A 20,499-nucleotide genomic window follows, 5' to 3' on the forward strand; every position below is an offset into this window, starting at 1 on the left:
ACCCTGATCTGGCTGCCCACAGCCACCCAGGGGACCTGGGAAAGCTATGTCATTCCTCAGGGGCAGAGCTGTCACTGTGGGATATATCACCACCTGAAAAACGGGCTACCCCTTCCCTCCATCACTCCTGCAGCGCTACAGCGATGACATGATTGTGCACTCACGTGCCCCGCCAGCTCTCGGTGACGCTTCCTGTGAGTAATCAGGGCGTGAACCTGTCTCTGCCCAACAGTCAGCCCGAATCCTGAGGACGCTTCATCCTTTTGTGCTGCTCAGTTCACAGACAGGAAAACCTGTATCACCCTGACACCCGTTTCTCTCCACGCAGAGAAAAGGCACGGTGGCTACAGAGCAAGGGTCAGAAGTCGACGGCTCAGGCGACTAGAGGGCTCAGGTCCTAATTCTGCAACCGACTGGTGACGTGACCTTGGGCAAATCACTTCACCTCCCTGAACCTCAGTTTCCTTATCTCTAAAGGGGTGAGAAAGGGGAGGAGAGCGGAAAGGTTTCTAAGTTTTAGAAGTGCTTGGTGCAACAGCACAGCTGAGCTTTGAACCCAGGCACAAAAGATATATACTGTGTACTGGATAATTCCATTCATATGAAGTTAGAGAACTGGAGAAACGAATCTATGGGACAGAAGCTAGAATAGCGGTGACCTAGGGCAGGTGGACTGAGAGGAAAGGGGCCTGAGGAAACTTTCAGGAGGGATGGAAATGTCCTGCTAATGACCTGGGTGGTTGTGATACGGTGTATACGTATGTAAACACTCACTGACTTGGACATTTCAGATGTATGTTCTTTCATGTATATAAATACCTCAATAATTTTTTCAAAGAAAAACATGCTTGGTAGAGGGGAAAACACGCTTTACCAGGTTTCTGCTAATGACCCGGGAGATACCGTACCCCCTCCCCCTCGCTTCCAGCCTCGTACCCCAGGTGCTGACCAGGGGAGCCCCGGGGGCTGCTTAGGGGTCAAGGTTGCACGCAGAACCAAGGGTTCACTCACTCTCCCCCCACTCCACTCCTTGAGCCGGAGCCAGAGCGTCCCCTCCCCACCATCCAAGACCAAATGGGCACTGAAGCAATCCACACACAGTGGAGGGCAGGGACAGATGTGAAAACTGGCCCTTACACCTCTGGAGAGACTGGCAGGGTGGGGCCGACTGCCACCTTCTCCTAGGGGCCCTCGGCCTCATCCTGCCCAGGGCCCGGCCCCTCAGCCTGGGAGCACTGCTCCTCACCCCTCTCGTGGGCGGCAGGTGGGCTCGGGATCTCCTCCTTTGACAGCAACAAGGAAGCAACTGTGTTAAAGCCAGAGGAAGGTGAGAGGCTTCAGGTGTACCCCATTCAGGGTCAAAGGTCTGTGATGGGGACAAAGGAGGCAGCGGCCCCGGCAAGACCTGTGGTTTCCCTATCTCAGGTCTCAGATCCCAGCTCCCCTCCCTGCCTCTCCCCGAGCAGTTTACACTGAAGGACCAGAGATTCACGTCCCAGGTGGGATGCAGAATGGTTATGGCGCCCAGGAGAGGCCCTGCACACAGCAGAGTTCCGCGGATGCTGCCGACTAAACACGGCTGCTACTCAGCCTCCCCCAGTGACTCATTCCAACCAGATGAGCTCTAAGACCAGCGTCTTTCTCTTGCCAGGGGAACAAACTAGCAAGTCTACACCGGCTCTGGAGCAGGCTAGGGAGTGAAGGTCCCCTCAGCTGGCCTCAGGGAAGCCCCGGGCCCTGCACCCAGCAGGGCTCCCCACAGGCTTGCTGAGTGACTAGCAGTGGGATGCCTGCTGGGAAGGAGGGGGCTGGCAGGTGGGGACCGGAAGAAATGGCGCCCCTGGCAGGAACAGCCTAGTCCAGGGTGATAGCAGTCTCTGCCCCGGCCCCTGGCAGGAGGGCAGCTGGGTCAGAAGACATACTTCCTAGTTCCAGAGTTTCTAAGCTCCCCTAATCAGACTGTGCACCCCGACTTTAGCTGTAGGCCAAGGACGAGGAAGAGGCAGATTTCCTAACTCTCCAGCTTGTGTGAAACACTCAGCAGAAAGGTCTGTGGCTTAGGCTGCAACCCCGCCCCCTGCTCTCCCCACCTCTCCAGGCCCGCCACGCCCACCCTGGGAGGCTTCCAGCCCACCCTTACCTCTGCAGGGAACCAGGGGGCGTGGGGCTGCCTGCAGAGCCCTCCCCAGGCTCCTCTGCCCCCTTCTGTTCCAGCTGCTCCTCCAGGGGCTGCGGGGGCCCTTCATCCGTGGCCTGGCTGTGAAGGGGACTCTGGAGCCGCTCCCCATGCAGAAGAGGAGGAGATAACCTGGGCAGAGCAGCAGAGTCAGGGCCTCCACTCGGACAGCAGCAGGAGAATTGGGGAGTGGAGTACGGGGACCGAGGTCCATGCCTCCTGTGGGCTGGACCTCAGCCAGGGCCCCACCTCCATGGAGAGCCCACGGAGGCCAAAGCAGCCAGAAAAGCAGGACGAAGGAACTCCCTCCGGAGCTCTCCCTTTGACTGGACTACACTCAGCCTTCCCAGGTCCCTGGGCTGCATTTGCTTGGCCCAGGAGCGAGAGCTGGGCACACTCACAGGTGTATGCATTCCTGCCATCACTGGGGCCGGGGAGAGTGTGTGTGTGTCTTGGGGGCGGGGGGTGATGATGGAAGAACTGAGCAGAAAAGAGGGAGAAAAAGAGAAGCCAGACTTCCACGGTCAGACTATAGACAATGCATGAAGCTGTAGCTTCAAGTAAGAATGCTGATAGCTTTTCAAGGTCCAAAAAGTAGAACGACCACCCACTTCCCCTTCCAGGGTGGCAGCCCTTCTCTTATCATGGGCTCAGGCCTGGGAAGCTGGAAGCTCCTGTCTCTCAATCTCTCTCTCTCTCTCACTCTCTCACTCTCTCTCTCTCTCTCTCACTCACTCACACACACACACACACACACACACACAGCCACGGCCATTTCTGATGTGGTAAGGCCTGGCTCGGAGCTCTGAGCTGCACTACCGACCCTCTAACATGGTCCCCCGGACCTCGAGCAGGCTATCCGGCCCTGGCCCACGAGCAGGGACACACAAGCCTTCATCCAATCTGATGAAAAGGACAGAGCCTTGTCCCCACAATGGTGCTATGGGCACAAAGTACTCCCATATGCTCCAGCAGTACCTCCCACTCCTGACTTGGTTTGGGTACACACACACACACACACACACACACACACACACGCACACACGCACACACGCAGACTTTGCAAGGCCATCCAGTCAGTTCACCATCTGCCTTCAGGCAGGAGCACACCGAGGTACGTAGACCAAAGCCAGGAATTCTGCCCAAGTCCACGCCATCCCAAAGTCCCTGAGGGTGGCCTCCCACGCACTATACCTCTCCGAGCCTCTGGACTTCTTGCTCTGCAGCTCATCTTGGCTGGACTGGCTGGCATCCTTGTCTTCTCTCCCCAACCTCTGGGCCTGTAGGCAAGTAGCAGCGGAAAGTGTATACTTTGGGGGTTGGGGGGTCTGCATTGGGTCCTTTAATCCTCCAACTGACTCTCATGCCAGGAGGAAGCACTGAGAGGTGGCTCTTGGTGAGTGAGGACCACTCGGGATGCAGAAGAGAAGGTCGCCTAATGCACAGTGAAGGCCCTGGGGCTTTGGCTAAGCCCCCAGGCTCACAGCTGCTCCCAGGGCCGGCCTTGCTGGCCTGGGGAGGATGAGTCAGACACCAAAGCCACTGCAGGCAGAGGCAGAGGCTGAAGCAGAACACATAAGAAAAAGAAAATCCTGCCTTCTGCAGTTGGAAACCCTTCACTGCCAGTTGTACAAAGCGGAGCCATCCATGAACACCCCAGATCCACAGAGGCCCCAGACCACCAGTGCCAGTGATAATCGGGGACGCTCAAATTAAGCGAACAAGACTGGGCACAGCAGACAAGTGCGTCAAAGAGGAAGGACCCTGGAGACATGGAGACTTGGTGAAATGACAGAGAGCTGTACTCCAGACGAGAAGGGCACTGTGTGGGCACCTGAAGGGAGGAAGACGGGGCGCTCCTCTGCTCCCCCGACACCCAGTTCCCATCAGTAGACAATGATGCCCCCTTCCTAGTCAGGGATTTTACCAGCCAGACAGCGCAAAACAAAAAAAAAAAAGCCAACCCCAAATCTCATTTTTAAAGCTTAGGCGTCTAGGCAAATTTAGCAAGCTGGTGAAAAAGGACTATTCTTGATACATTCACATATTTTCTGCAGGGGTGAGGTCACGCGGGGAGAGTAGGGCAGTCAGCCTGGACTCAACCCTTTGTTCTAACACCTCCTCCACTACGAAATGGGATAGCAAACCAGAGCTCACAGGGCTTCTGGTGAAGATTAAATGAGATCACGTACATAAAGCCCGACTCCGGCCCAAAAGAAGGCATAATGCCACAAATACGAGCTCTCCTCTTCCCCAGCCTGAGGAAAAACAAAACACAAAAGAAACCCAGCTTTGCCAGTGCCAGTCCCCATCCTAGGACCTGCACTCCTTCTGTCACACTGACAGGAGCCCTGTCTGTTCCGGGACACGAGGGTTAACAGGAGACGTGGGGCAGGAGACAGACAGCTCACTCCATCTTCCCCAGTAGGGCTCCGGCCAGGCTGGCACACCTCCGTGTCCCCAGCCCCATGCCCCCAGCCCCCCACACCTCTCCACTGGCAGCCTGAGCCCCAGCAGCTGTGGCCGACTCTGCCATCTGGATGGGTCTGAACTATAAGCCAGCTCCCCCAGATTACATGAAAAATAGCAATGCTGCCTGGGAGTGCCTCCTGGTGCCCGCAGCAGAAGGGCTCCCTGCCAGCGCTGCCACTCCTAATCGCATCAGCCGGGCAGAGCCCGCAGACAATGGCGGGGCGGGCCGCCCTTCTCCCACCCTACCTCCTTCCCTTCCAGAGCTCAACTCACAACTTGTCTTCCCTACAATTCACAACGAGCTCAGCAGACAGCTCCCCCTCTCTTTTCAAGGAAAAACAAAAACAAAAACAATCACACAGGCCAATCTATTTCACAAACTAAAATACAAGATGGGTAACAAAGTGCAGTGATTGTAATTAATATCGGCGGACAGAGCCCTGAATCAGAAAGGACAAGCTACAGACAAGGCCTATTTCCTTCTTATTTCACCTTCCATATTTCTGCTAGAAACTCAACTAGCCCCCAGCTAGAGAATAAGGGACACCTTGGGTAAATACCCAGACAGAGGTCCTTTGAGCAGAGTTTTTACCTGCTCCCTAGACATTTTTGCCCCAGAAAGGGAGTCAAAGGAACCAGACAAAGAAATCAGACATATCGGCACTCTTCAGAAAGGGGAGACACAAGCACATTCTAAGCCACTGGCCTAAGACTGCTCAAGACACCACTTCCCCAACCTAAACTTAGCTCCAGGGTTTTGTTTTTTGTTTATGATGCAGTCCTCAGTTTAATAAATCCCAGTAAGTCACAGTGCATTCATAAAGCAGAATGCTATGCAACCAATAAAAGGAGTAGGGCAGATCTGAAATAGCATGGAAATAAGTTAAGGGTCTATTCTCGAATTTGAAGAGCATATTGCCAAGCAGTTTTTAATAGCACAGTTCCAATTTCTGTGGGGAAAAAAAAGATTAACAAATAGAAAATAAATACATGCTTATATGTGTACAGAAAATTTTCTGGAAAGGCACACTGAAAATGTTAATGGAAACTAACAGTCCCTACCCGCGGGAGGGAGTAAGGCTGCAGGAAGTAGAAGACTTTGACCTTCTGTATTATTTGAAATAATTTTATGGTCATTTTTTGTAACCTATTATAAAATTCATCATGTTTGTAATTCATTATAATCATTATCTTGACCGTGGCGGTGATTTGAAAGGTGTAAACATATGGTAAAACTTATCAAATGGTACCATTTATATGTGTCCAGTTTATTTATGTCAATTAGATCTCAATAAAGATGCATAAAAAATGTTTAAGTGAACAAAAATTAATTTAGCTCAGTTCTAAGCTTCTGCACTGGCCCTGGCCTTGGGAGAGATCCAGAGAATATGGAAAATGGACAAGTGCCCCCCGGAAAGACAAGGGGGACTGTACCTATGGTTCAATCCGTCCCACAAAGAGGCTGCTTCTTGTCCCTCCAGCTCTACCTCCCTGCTCAGCCCCTCCGTGCCCTGAAGTGAGAGGCAGACACAACCTCGCAAAGGGCTCCACGCGGTCAGCCAACCTGAGCACCCAGCACTGCTCCACACTGGTCATGAGATACAGCTTAGGGCCCCCTCTGCCAGGGCGGCTGCCTCAGAGGGTGCCTCACGAGAAGCAAATGCAAGCCAGGCCCTGCTACTGCTTTTTTTTTTTTTTTCCTGCTACTGCTTTATAACAAGTGGCATGGCCCAAAAAGAGGCTGCTCGCCTCATGAGGTCTTAGGCAGGACCTAGAAATCTGTCTTCTTTAAAGTCCCCCAAGTATTCTAATACTGGCCAGATTCTGGAGACGGAGCAATGGAAATTCACCTTGCCCGTTCTACTCAGTAAGGTGTCTCACAAATCACCTGCTCCAAACCCTTCCTGACAAACACCACCTGGCCTTGTCTGTGCCCTTCAAGACCTCCAAACTGCAGTGCTGCAGACGGTGGGGACCAAGGTCCAGCAGAACCAAGAAGAACATGTCAGGCACAAATGCAACCGACCTTGTAACTCCATCCTGTCTCAGGACTCGCTTCACTAAGGGCACCCAGGCCTGATTCACATTAAATACCTTGTTTGTTTCACCCAGACCAAATGCCCGCTCAGACTTGCAAAGACCACATGTCAGAATCTCTCTCCTCTCAACAACCCTACAGAGGAGGCAAAAATGATCTTGGCTTCAAGCTCCTTAAGGACAGGGTCTGTGTCTGAGCTTACATCTGGCAGGGGAGACAAAGAACCATAAAACAAAAGAAGCAGCACTAAAGGGAGCAAAGGAAAGCAAAGGGAAGGAACGAGAAATCGTGCTTGGAGGAGGTGACGTCAGAGGTGGACCTCCAAGACCAAGAGCGAGCTTGCCGGGACAAAAGGAAAAGCAGCCCAGCAGGCAGAGTGGTGAAGGGGGTGGAGGGGGTGGCCCCAGGGGAACGGCGAGTGGTGGGCACAGCCGGGGCACGGGTGGTGGGCTGAGGATGAGGCTGCAGAGGTTGGATGGGCCAGGCTGGCAAGTGCCTTGAAACCCACAAACTACACAGCGCTTTGCACGGGAGCAAGTGGTCGGCCCTCAGCTGCTAAGTGACTGGATAAACAGACAAATATATGGCGGTGGAGGACACGGAATGACTGAATTCACGGCAGCAACAGAGCATGTATGTCGGAAGCCCCATCACAGGCACCGTCAGGGCCTTGCCTTAATGAATCAGAAGGGAGAGAACTCCCAGAAATGCACCCTGGGATGGGCAGGACTCAGCTCTTGATTATCCTCAAAAGTGAGGCTCCAGCCCAGCCCTAGAGAGGCTCACCTCCCAGCGGGCTCCATCCAGGACAGAGGAGAGCGTGTCCACATCCAGCAGGTGCTCCGAGATCCGGCTGTGGAAACCGAAGTCCTGGAGATGGTAGAGACGGGGAGGTCAGCTCTCCTCTGTCACGCTCAGCGCCCACCAGGGATACAGGGCCTCTCCTCCACCCCCACCTTCCAGAAAGACGCCTACTACATGCCAGGCACTGTACCAAGCACTCCGACAGCTACTCATTAATTTCACCTTCAAACTTAACACTGCGACTGGATGGAAAGGCGTGTGGCAAAGCACGTCCGGTAAACTGTTCACTGTAGACTCTAGGTGGTGAGTATGAGGCTATTCGCTGTAAGAGTCTTTTAATTTTTCAGTATGTTTGAAATTTTTCATAATCAAATTACAGGGAAAAAAGTAACCCTATGAGACTGATCCTCTTATTCTTAGCTCACGGAGGAAGCAGTTTGAGAGCCCAAGTAATTTACCCAAGGTCATGTATCTGGTAAGCAATAGGGCGGGGGGTCAGAAGTGCCCTGGGCCACCTCCAAAGCCCAAGCTCTTTGTGTGACATGTGCTGCAAAGCATGTCACTTTCCAGCTGTCTCTCCCTCCTGGTGCCCAACCAGGAGGCCAAAGTGCCCAGAAGCCCCGTGGGCAGCTTGGACACCAGGGCCTGCCAGGCTCCACCCAGCTGGTTCCTTCCCCTTCCCATACAGGTGTCCCTCTGGACAATGGGGATGAATTAGGGCCACTTCCTCCACCAGCTTCTCTTTGGGACGGGCAGCAAGTGCCCACACAGGTGCCAGCTCCCCGCAGCCCTTTGGCTGCCGCAGAGCCACGAGCCCGTCCCCTCCGACCCCAAGATCGTCACTGGGCTAGGTGACGGACAGCTACCTGACAGCACGCTCACAGGGACAGTTCTGTCATCAGCCCTGATAAATGCAGGGATGCCCAGCCAAGGTCTGGTCCTGCTGTCTGTGGCTTCCTCCACCCACTCCCATAGAGAAGAAAAATGCCGATGGGCAGCCCGTTTCTCCACACAGTGACTCCTTTAGCAGGGCCAGGGCCCTTGCTTCAGAGAGTTCTGTGACACGGTGATTCTTCATGACGGTTTGTGCCAACAAGGACTTTGCCTCCCGTTCCTAGCTTGTGGGTTTTCTTTGCTGATGACATTTCCCTTTCAGCGTGAGTTCTACTCCACTCAATGCAGCTGCCATCTGGTTCCTAAGCCCATGGCTCAGTGAGGGGCTTGAGCACGCAGCCTCCTAATTCCTCTGCACCCCCTCGTATCATTACTGTTCATCCCTGACCCTCTCCCACTAATCCCTTCCCTTTGATCTACCTCCTCCGAACAGATGGAGCGTGGTTTCTGGAAGAAGTGCTCTGCCAAAAAGCACCCCGAACTCCTCCCCATAGGTAACAAGCCTGGCAAGTGAAGCCGGGCTACAGCAGGCTGCGTGGAAGGACTGGGACAAAGAAACCATGGATGTTGGCATTCCAGGACAAAGTCTTAACTTGGGAAATGACACCACACCACAGCATCCTTCCTGGTCAGAGCCTGAGAGCCTGAGGACTGGTCCTCGCCATGGCTCAGTGATTCCACAAACACACACAGTCTCTAACCTCCTAGGTTCAAGTAATGCTCCTGCTAGAGCCCAGAGGCAATGACCTCATATGATCTCACAGGCACTTCACACGGCAGTAATAGTAAAAACAGCTATGTCTGTTTAATGTTTATATGCTAATGTTTTATACTCTTTACACCACTTTCTTCTCACAACAAACCTATAAAGTAGGTAATGTTATCCTTAGTACGCAGGGCTGAGAAAATGGAGTTAGACAAGACCCAGGTTTGAGTCCTAACTTCCCCACTTACAAGCCGTGAGATGCTCAGCGAATCACGCAAACACAGGCCCTCGCAAACCCATGCTCTTCACCACCACTCTGCTGCCCCCTATCTCAGACTCACCAGGCCAAGAAAGGACTTGGGGTCAGAAGCAGTAGAGTCTGAGGGCTGTAGTTCCTTCATGTGTTCACTGATCTCTGACTCCTGGGGAGACAGACCCACAGAGAAGTCACCAGAGCAGAGGACAGAGGGTTGTGACCACTATCCACGGTGCCAGTACAGGGCTGAACCCAAACCGAAATCCACCTCTTCTGGAAAACCTGGAAGAGGCCTGTGGACCCTCCCATTCTCTCTGGACACCTGCCCCCGGCCCCCTCAGGCTGGGCAGGGCAACACTCTTTACACTTGGAAGGAGGGCCAAGTGAAGCAGAGTGGGAGATGGTTAGAAAGTCGGCAGTGGGGAAGTTTGATGGGATCCTAGGAAAACAAGATGAGTGTATCTTTTCCAGGAAGTAGCTAAAAGCTCTTTAAATGAATTCCCTCACCATCCACCTGGAGGAAGGGCGGGACTAAGGGCTGGAAAATAAAGATGCCAAATGCTCTCACAGCTGGGTCCTACTTCTATCCATCCGGGTCACTGGCCTGATCTTACCAAGCAAGACTCCCGCGTCTTGGGTTGTTCAAAGGAGCCAGAGAGACCAATGAAGAGTCTTCTTGTAACCTAACTGACCAATGCCGGGGCAGGACACTCCCAAACGTCCCCCCCACTCCCCTCAACAGGCTCCTCTCTCTGCAGGAACACAGGCTGCAACCATGACTCACCCCAAACTGATGTCAAGAAGTAGGAGGGGGAGGCAGGAAATGGCAAGAGGAAGTAAGTGGGAGACCAGAGGAATAGGAATACCCCAGGAAGTGCCAACGGAAAAGCAAATCTCTGCTCTGAATTTCTAGTGCCAGCAGGTTTGGAGTTTCATTCAGGATTTTACTGCCTGCTGGGTCTGGGCATATTTGTCACAATTAAGGGTTCTGGCTGATGTTGACGGCCCATTGCCGGGCCTGCAAATGCAGCTCCTGACTCAGTAATAAAGATGAAGGGAGAGGAACGTGCACAGGGCACGAGAGAGCAGCAGAGGGCTGCAGCCAGCAACTGCCCACGGGACAAAGTGACTTACTTCGCTCGCCTCTGATCTGCTCTCTTTCGGGACGGAAGCCTCCTTCTTTGGCTCCTTTGCTGCCTCTTCCTGCAGGGAACCCTCCTCTCTTGCATCCACCGGGTCCTCTGGTGCCTCTTTTTTATTGGCTTTGGCAGGCTGATGGCCCGCGGGGTCGCCCCCGGGGTCCGCCACACTCCTGGACATCCCGGGATCATTCTTCTCATTCTTTTCTTTTTCTGGGAGCCAACTCGCCCCTCTTCCCTGTTGCCCTTGGCCATCGGCACTGTTCAGGCTGCTATCTGCACCTCGGCTGAAGAGCTTGCCAGGAGTAGGGGGGCTGGCAGCATCGGAATCCAGAGAAGTGTCCTTCTTCTCCTCTGGCTGGCTTGTTCTTGGAGATTCCTAGGGAGCAGAAGACCGTGTCAGAAAGGAAGACGTCAGGAATTAATAAAAGGGTTTAGAGACTTGCTACAAGACGGAGCTGACATTCCTTGACGCCTACAGTTCTGAAACTAATGGCTATCCCACACCTCAAAAGCATTTAAAAACACAGATTCCTGGCTCCAGCCCAGCTCCACTGACTCTGAAATTCTATGGTGATCTGAATACACCCAACCTGACCCCCATCCACTGAGGAGTTTGGAATCTAGTGCACTGCACTATACAACTCTATCACCACCCATCACTTTCTCGAGTAATAAATCTGGCTCATTCCAGCCCCATTAGATGGCAGGCTCAGAAGTCAATATTTGTTTACGATGATGATGACGGAGAACCGCATGAGAGAAAAGTACCAAAGTCTAGAGTTTCCATTTTTAAAAGGCAGCAGGGAGGAAATACCAGGAGGGTACCCTTCTTGCACAGCAATGAGGGTAGCTCTCTCCCTATAGCCTCCCCCTTAGGGAGGCTGCATAAGCAGCCCTGGAGCCAGGCTCCTCTGTCGGAGGACCATCAAGTGAGTCCTCCGGGCAGCAGGTGCCAGATGGGGTGAGGTGTGTAGAAGACTGATTGGGGGAAATGCCCATGAGGATACGGGAGGCGGGGAGAGGCTTGGGAACGCAGGTCTGAGACCTGTGACATGGGAGAGGGAAGGAGGGGGCTTGAGTAGGAGAGCCTCAGGCCACAGCACAGTTCTGAAAGGGTCTCAGCCACATGGACAGTCCCGCAGCCGTCATGCAGAAATGGCCCTGCTCCGGGGCCTGTCGCACCCCATCAATTCCATCAACAAGCCCGGGGCTTCCCTGGTGGCGCAGTGGTTGAGAGTCCGCCTGTCGATGCAGGGGACGTGGGTTCGTGCCCCGGTCCGGGAAGATCCCACATGCCGCGGAGCGGCTGGGCCCGTGAGCCATGGCCGCTGAGCCTGTGCATCCAGAGCCTGTGCTCCACAACGGGAGAGGCCACAACAGTGAGAGGCTCACGTACCGCAAAAAAAAAAAAAAAAAAAAAAACAAGCCCGGCCTTGGCACGAGCCGGGGTGGATCAAAGGTTCAGCAGCTGCAGGCCGTTAATCCCCCAAGGTCCCCTCTGCAGGGTCTCTTGAAAGGAGATGGGATCAGGGCACCTCTACAGCTGCCCACCCTGCTCCTCACTCACAAACCCCATGGTAAAGACCAGGAAAAACCTTTAGAGCTACCACAAGAGAAAAAGGAACTCCCCGCTTGGAAATACAGCCAGCGATCTCTCCTAGGCTCAAGCAGAGAAGCCTTCTTCCCAGAAAACACCTGCCCTAAACCTGGGCTGCCAGCGTGAGCAACTTCTTGGCAGGGATTTTTGAGACTTCCTGAAGCCTGACCCTGGACACTCCAACAAGAAGCGTGATGACTAGAGTCCAGAGGGCCAAGGAAAAGCCCCAAACACGCCATTCACCATGCTGTCTGCCTGTTAAAGGATCCACGGAACCCAAAACCATGACCATCCACTGCAGGTCTGGCAGCCGACTGACAAGCCCACCCAAACTTTCCAAGGATGGTTAAGAGAGGCAGGAAAGCAGAGCACTTCAGAGCCTGACTTCGGAGATAGAACACCCAGGTTCAAATCTTGGCTCCGTGCGCTAGGCAAACTGTTTAACTTTTCTGGGCCTCAGTTTCTTCCTCTAAAATATGGGGGTATGGGCCTATCTCATAAGATTGTTGGGAAGGTTAAATAAGTTAACACTCATGAGTGAGTAAAGAACAGAGAACTGTGCCTGGCACACCGTAAGCGCTCCATAAACGCTAACTCATGTTTTATGATGAGACCCACAAGTTCATTCACGGAGCACCTTCTATGAGCCAAACCCCACCGTGGTGACCTGAATAGGAAGATAGATCCTGCCCTCAAGGAACTCAGCTGAGAATGGAGAAAAGTGAAACATCCCAGGTGGCCCTGGCTATAAGCCTTTAGTGCCCAAAGCAAAGGGCACCGGACACGGTGGTGACGCTGTGGTCAGTGCCACGCCTGTGCCAGGGAGAAAAGCAGAGGCTGAACAGAGAAGGGGTGGGATTCCCTCATGCCCTGGCAGCACAAAGGCAGGGTGCCCTCCACTGCTGCCCACCCTCCTGACACCCTAACTTATAGAGTGGAGGAAGTCTTCACGGTCACTGGGTGCAGAGGGGCCAAGATGAGCTCCTCCTCTTTGAGAGGCATCTTCAGGGCGAGGCCAGGTGTCCTCACCTCGGTGTCCCCACAGCAGCCGGCTCTCAGCAGCAGCCAGCACGCAGTGACCGGTCCGTGGGGCTCCTGGATGCCAAGAAGGACGTGGGAGTGTCTCGGGGGGAGTGAGGGGGTCTAACTCAGCAAGCACAGCCAAGCCACCCCGGCCGTGCTCATCTCATGATGAAAGAAAGGCAAGAGACCTCGGATTAGGGGGCAGAGGAGGTGTCGGACCACCAGTTCACATCTCCTCACACGGCCCACAGCCCTTCTCACCCAGCCCAGCCCTGCTTGCTCCTCTGAGGTCATCCCCAGACACACACGTCCTGCCTGTGAACAAACATTACACCATTTCCCTGCTCTGCTGTGTGCGTGCTTAATACACACACAATCTACCCTGACAAGCTCCCACTGGTCCTCACGGCATCGCCTCTTCCAGGAAGCCTTCCTGAGATCAGCCTTCCTCATCCTTTTTCACAACTACTGTCTTATAACTGCTGACTTCCTTGCCTGTTGCCCTCACCAAATCAGCTCCCTGTTATCCTCGGTGTCTAGTTTCTGGCACATAATAGGTGCTCAGTCAATGCTTGTTGACTGAATATTAAAAGTGATTAAGTGGGGCTTCCCTGGTGGCGCAGTGGTTAAGAGTCCGCCTGCCGATGCAGGGGACATGGGTTTGTGCCCCGGTCCGGGAAGATCCCACATGCCGCGGAGCGGCTGGGCCCGTGAGCCATGGCCGCTGAGCCTGCGCGTCCGGAGCCTGTGCTCCGCAACGGGAGAGGCCACAACAGTGAGAGGCCCGCGTACCGCAAAAAAAAAGAAAAAAAGATTAAGTGGGTCAATGCAGATATAGGAGTTCCTACTCTGTAAAATGGAGGTGTGATATTATCTATTTTACAAAATTATACAGGGATTAGACTATTATTTGTTATAGCACTTATGAAATGGAAAATAGCTAAACAAATATTAACTATTAATATTCAAGATGACGGAAAAACAATAACCTATCAAAAATCAGAGGACCCCAGATCCAGGGGGAGATTCCCATTCTTACACATGAGAGAATATGGCCAGACTACAGAATGTCAGGCCCAGGCTATGCCACTCTCAAGCTAAAATTATTCAAAAGAAAAATGTTCCATGGAGCTTATCCTATTCTGTCTACATAAATAGTAAAATATTAAAACATGGCTAACATGAAAATAAGTGAACTTGCATTCCCTGCGCCCACATCAACTAACTGCAATGAGAGGACAGACGGGGGGACGTCTTGAGGGGAAGGACAGCAGGGGGAGACTAGGCATTTGTTATGGATTATCCACAAATGGATGAACGAGAGCTGAGTGTCTGGAAAACCCAGCTGACTCCACGCTCCCCTCCTTTAACTCAGCCCCTGCTCTTCATTCCATCGCGGGGCCCATGGCCTGAGGCCCGGCACAGGACGCACACCCGGGCCCCTGCGCACAGCCTCCCGCGCCAGTGTTCTGCAGGGCACCCGGGGGATGTACCCACAGCACGGCTCTGCTCTCAGCTCAACCGTGCTCACACTCCTTCTGTCTCCTCCTGTCACAGCCCCAGGTCCTTGAGTATAAGGCAAATTCCTGCTGTCTTTTTCCAAAAAGACTTTGCCATCTGCATGAAGAGGGGGGTGCGGGAGAGTGCCTGTACGAACCATTTCATGAATATTTAACATATCCCCCAAAAGCTATGAGGTCTCCCATGCTGCAATCCCCCTCCTGCGGTCCAGAGCACAAAGGCAGGGGCCCTACATTCCACACGGCTCAGGAGGGTGAGAGTGGGAGACAGGGGAGCTGAACACCATGTCCTTGCATTGATCCCGTTCTGGGGAGACCCCCCCCCACACCAAGCCAAACACCAATCGGTTTATTTTCCATGACTCCTTCCCACCCAGTCGGTCTCAGTTCTTTGCACTACTCCCCAGAGCTGTTAGCGCTTTCCAATCACACTGACGTCATCCTGTTATTTCTAAGCCCAGCTCCCTCCCTCCCCTTTGATCTGCTGATGGTCTTTTCACCAGCACTACAAGGCCATCTGCTGCCTGCTCACCTACCCTTCAGCCTCCCCTCTTTCACTCCCATCCATTCTCAGTGTCTGTTCCAGGAGTAATAGACTAGAAACGGGTTTAAGTTGAAGGCAGGAGAGAGAGAGAGAGAGAGAGAGAGAGAGAGAGAGAGAGAGCGAGGGAGAGAGGGAGAGAGGGAGGGAGGGAGAGAGAGAGAGAGAGAGAGAGAGAGACATTCTTGCCATCCTACTGCCCTCTCATGGAATCACGGGCAAAGTGACTGTTGACAGCAAAACAGGGTAAAACAAACCACAGGATAAGCTCTCCATCTCAGGCTGCCGGGGCTGCCCAGAAGCGGGAAGAGGTGGGCAGCTCAGAGGACCCAAGGTCTATAAACTGGGACAAAAGCCATTTTAAAGGGCATGGTAAGCAGAGGCAGCTTCGTCTGTCCTAAAACCCCCTTCATCCCCACCACTAACCTTCCCCACCAGGAAGAGCCCCAGTTCCTGCCTGAGGTTGGAATGCAGGAATTCAACACTCCATGTGGCAAAAAGAACTAAATCTGCTGGGATGCTAGAGATGGGGGGGTGGGGGGAGTGTATTTAACACCTCCCACTCCAGACATTTCTCCCCATCACACTGGGTTGCCTATTTATATTAAAGAGGTTATAAAAAATATATTTAAAAGCTCCACTCCCCCAAAGAAGCATATAAAGATCAGAAGGGAAGCTTTTGAGAATCCAGGACATGTCAAAGAAGAAAATCCCTTTTTGTGTTGACATTTGTAAACTATTATAGAGGAAAAATTAACTAGCCCAAGTCAAAGCACATTATGATTGATCCACATCGGGATCTTCAACCCACCAGCTGAAGCGGGGATCCAGTGTCCACTCTACCCAGGACCTGGGAAAGCCCAGAGAAGAAAAAAGCACAACACGACCTGCCAGGATACCCTCTGGTCCCAGCGTGGCTCATTCATTCACTCACCTATTCATCCACTCAATCGCTCAGCAAAACATACCCACGCACTTCCTAAGTTCCAGGGAGCAGGCCAGGTTCCAGACACACACACATGAACGGGGCACAGTCCCTACTCTCAATGTGCTCAGTCTTGTGGAGACTACCCTCTTTCTCTAAAAGCCGGCGAGTCCCGCTGACACCTCATTCCTACTCACGGACATCCTTCCAGGCTCAAAACCTGAGCCACTGATTCCATCAGCATCGTAAGGTCTTAATGGCAGATGAGAAGAAATAAAGTTATCATGTCAGGGAACCCAAAACAGAAGGCTTTGGATTTAATGCCAACAGACCAGGCCCCATTCAGAAGGAAGTGTCAAAGTAGAGCCAGATCAGGTTGATGACACTCAGAAAATGTGTCACGTGGCAGAAAGCATCAAAGTCACAATCAAAACATATCTGATTGGGCAAAGCCAAAAACGGGGACAGTTTCTGAGGCTACAGAGTGAGCCTAAGTATAACACGGGGCCTGCCCAACGGCTAGAGCTGGGTCAGCTGGGAGAGCCCACCTACACCTAGGTGTCAGCCAGCATTCTCAACTTCAGCCCACCTGGGACCTTCCCCCTAGCTCTCAAGGTGAGCTGAAGACCAAGAAGTAAGAGTCAGAAACAGTAAGACAGTGGAAAGGGATGATAAGGACATAAATAAAAGATAATAAGGAAACATTTAAATCCATGATACGGGCACTGCTGTTTCACTGGTCAGTTTTGTGGTCATTCTAATAAATGTGAGTGATCTCTTTCAGTTCAAAGCCTTTAAAAGAATTTTCTATTTTGTGAAAAGTTTAACTGACCTTGCAATCAATATTTCAATGTCTGGGGAAATCTGAGTTGTTGACTTCATGATTTATTGGTTGTGTGAATACTTTGGACATATTCAGAGAAAGCTTAATTGTTAAAAATTAATAAATTAGACAATAGACCAAGAACAAATAGAAGGGAATGTTCTTTTTCAAGTAGAAGAATGTACTGGGGTTTTTTAGTTATTACGACGACATGATGAGTTTCAGGTTTTGTTTGTTTGAAAGAACATTCTGGGACTTCCCTGGTGGCGCAGTGGTTAAGAATCCTCCTGCCAATGCAGGGGACACGGGTTCGAGCCCTGGTCTGGGAAGATCCCAGATGCCGCGGAGCAACTAAGCCTGTATGCCACAACTGCTGAGCCTGCGCTCTAGAGCCCGCGAGCCACAACTACTGAGCCCGCGTGCCGCAACTACTGAAGCCCGCGCGCCTAGAGCCCATGCTCTGCAACAAGAGAAGCCACCATAATGAGAAGCCCGCGCACTGCAACGAAGAGTAGCCCCCGCTCCCCCGCTCACCGCAACTAAAGAAAAGCCTGCGTGTAGCAACAAAGGCCCAACCCAGCCAAAAATGGAAGGAAGGAAGGAAGGGAGGAAGGAAGGGAGGGAGGGTGGAAGGGAGGGTGGGAAGGAAGGAAGGAAGGAAGGAAGGGAGGGAGGGAGGGAGGGAGGGAGGGAGGGAGGGAGGGAGGAAGGAAGGAAGGAAGGAAGGGACATTCTGGTGGGAGTGGAGGACAGACCAGGGAAAGAGATGAGAAGCAGCAGGACTACTGGCGGGATATTCCGGAAGCTAGTTCCATCCATATTCTGCATTTCCCAGGCCTCGTGCCTTTGCTCAAGCTGTCCACCTGCCTAAAACATCCCTTCCACCCCCACATCTAAAACCTCCCTACTCTTCAAGACCGGGGTCAAATGCTGTCTCATCCAAGTTCTCCCTCATCTCTGGGCAGGTAATTTCTCTGCCCTCAGAACTCCTCCAAAGAGTGTACCTGTGCTCGAGCTCTTTATACACCTGGCCCTGCTTTACAGTTTCCTAAATATTCATTTATTCAACATGTACTAAGCGCTCACTAAGCACAGAGTGCCCAGCATCCTTTCTCTCCAACTGCACGCTCCCAGAGGCCCGCCCAGGCCACTCCTTACCAGTGCTGGGATCAACCACAGCACAGCTGCCGCCACACAGCCAGCATTCGACAAATGCTAAGCACCGGGACAGCATTACACCTCTGTTCAAACCCTCCCGTGGCTCCCAGTGCCGGTGTAACCCGGTCCCAACTTCTCAGCTGGCACTCGGGTCCTCCACGACCCAGCCCAACCTACCTCCACAGCCCCACTTCCCACTCCTCTCCCACACGCGCCTTGGGCTCCAGGCAAAGGAGACACCCTCGTGCTCCGCTCCTGCGCAGTGCCCTGCAGCTGGAGCTCTCCCTCGCCACTCGCCTCTGCTCGTCCGGTCCCGCCCACCGTCCTTCCTGGCTCACCTCAGATGTCAGATTCTCAATAAGGCCTTTCAGACGGACAGGAGACCCCGACTTCTCCCCAGCCACAACACTGTGTTTTACCACCCTGACGGCGGCACTGCATTCCACTCTGAGTCCCAGCTACGTAAGTCTCTCTTTTATGAGACTGTAAACTCTTTGAGGGCAGGGATCACAGCTAACTGAGGCGTGCGTGGCCAATAGCACCTAGCAAAGTGCCTCATGTAGAAACATTCAAGAAACGGTGGTTATCTGAGAAATGAGTGAATGGATGAATTCCTTTTCCCGCTTGTGCCTCCCCAAACCCCAGAAATCCCATCTGGACAGGACTGGGACAAAATGGTACTCTTTCCAAATAAGTCTCCCACAAGGAGGAAGGCTTAAGAAGGGAGGAGGGGGACTTCCCTGGCGGTCCAGTGGTTGAGACTATGCGCTCCCAATGCAGGCGGCCTGGGTTCGATCCCTGGGTCAGGGAACTAGATCCTGCATGCTGCAACTAAAGATCCCGCATGCCGCAACTAAGACCCGGCGCAGCCAAATAGATAAATAAATAAATTTTTTTTTAAAAAAAGAAAGGAATGAGGGACCTGCCAGGCTGAGGCATCTGCCTGCAGGGGCTTCAGGCTCTTACCTCATACTCGAAGTCACCCCCCAGTGCCCCGATGTCCAGGTGCAGGTTCTTAAGAAGCTCACTTGAGCTTCGGACACTCTGAAAATGGAAACGATGGCAAGGAAACTGGTCAGCCCAGGGGGCCGAGAAGCTCCTCACTGGTTATACTTTCTGGGTCAGACCCAGCAGGTATACAGACTGAGCAAGGAATGAAGCTGTAGGCTGGAAAATCATTTTCACTTATTTTCAAAGTAGCACAGAGGTTAGCCCAAAGGTAAAGACAGCTCAGCTCAACTATCCACCAGCAGATGAACGGCTAGACAAAATATGGTATATTCATACAATGGAATATTATCCAGCCACATGTGCTACAACATGGATGAACCCTGAAAACATTATGCGACATGAAAGAAGCCAGACATAAAAGGACAAAGACGGTATGATTCCACTTATATGAAATGTCTAGAATAGGCAAATTCACAGAGACAGAGAGTAGATCAGGGACTGGGGAGAGGGGAGGATCCAGAGCTTTGTTTAAAGGGTACAGAGTTTCTCTGGGATTATGAACAAGTTCTGGAGATGGATAGTGGTGATGACTGTACAACACTGTGAAGGTAGTTAAGGTCACTGAGCTGTACGCTTAAAAGTGGTTAAAATGGTAGACATATTTGACCACAATTTTTAAAAAAAAAATTTTTTTTTCATAGCACAGAGGGTTTCCAGGCCAAGAAAAGGATTCATTCTTACCTGGTTGTCACTCTCCACCTCATCCTCCTCATTGGTCTCCTCTCCTAAAGCCAAGAGGCTGAGAGCATTCTTGTCCTCATGGATGGAGCCCAGGAGACCCTTCGTATACGCAGAAGTCTTGAGACCCTGTGAAGGCTCCAAAATAGAGAAGGAAAACCAAGGCACTTATGGGGAAGACCCTCAGATTGCCTTCTCCTCTCTGTTTCTGTTTAGACGGCTCCCAGAGCAAGCCCACCACCTCCAGGAAGCTGACCCCAGCAGCTCCAGCTCACTGATCCCTCCCTGTCCAACTCCTGCTGCCCTGGCTGCAGGGACTGGGAAATCACCACTGCAGTCCCTATGCCCTGGGTCCATCCTCCACCACCCAGAGCCCCTGTTCAGCATCCTCCAGGTGTGACTCACCTTCCCCACTAGATTATGAGCATTAAGGACTCAGCCCATGCCCTCTATTTCTCATCCATGGGTCACGGTTCCTAGCATGGAACATGGAGGCCCCACGGTAACTACACTGAACACAAGAAGAAGCATTTACCATTGAGAGTTCTCCATGCTGACCAGACTCCACCGAGCTCCCCAGGCTCACGCTTTGAGATCCACGAAGAGCAGAGGGCGGGGCATCCACCAGGCCCCTTAACGGGGCCAGACCCCCGAGAGGAATGTGGACGGGGGCTAACGGGGAGCCCAGGGCCTGGGCAACAGAAAACATCCTGTTACAAACCCAAGAAACCACAG

At 52.6% G+C, this 20,499-nt stretch overlaps 1 protein-coding gene across 14 annotated transcripts in view; it reads right to left on the reverse strand.

The window, feature by feature from the left end:
- Window positions 1-20,499, reverse strand: part of CEP164 (centrosomal protein 164) — a 72,136-nt gene that overhangs the window by 20,180 nt on the left and 31,457 nt on the right. For 9 of the 14 annotated variants that reach the window (XM_032639004.1, XM_032639002.1, XM_032638994.1 and 6 more), the window contains 8 exons: window positions 20,300-20,455; window positions 19,768-19,905; window positions 19,042-19,119; window positions 10,481-10,864; window positions 9,432-9,512; window positions 7,473-7,556; window positions 3,371-3,456; window positions 2,141-2,308 (listed from right to left, as the gene is read on the reverse strand). In XM_032639004.1, coding sequence (XP_032494895.1) covers window positions 2,141-2,308; window positions 3,371-3,456; window positions 7,473-7,556; window positions 9,432-9,512; window positions 10,481-10,864; window positions 19,042-19,119; window positions 19,768-19,905; window positions 20,300-20,455 — 1,175 coding nt within the window. The remainder of the gene's footprint in view (window positions 1-2,140; window positions 2,309-3,370; window positions 3,457-7,472; window positions 7,557-9,431; window positions 9,513-10,480; window positions 10,865-19,041; window positions 19,120-19,767; window positions 19,906-20,299; window positions 20,456-20,499) is intronic. The other 5 variants (XM_032639007.1, XM_032638996.1, XM_032638997.1 and 2 more) reach the window with 4 other exon arrangements.

This window comes from Phocoena sinus, chromosome 8, assembly GCF_008692025.1.
Source record: "Phocoena sinus isolate mPhoSin1 chromosome 8, mPhoSin1.pri, whole genome shotgun sequence".
NCBI lineage: Eukaryota > Metazoa > Chordata > Mammalia > Artiodactyla > Phocoenidae > Phocoena > Phocoena sinus.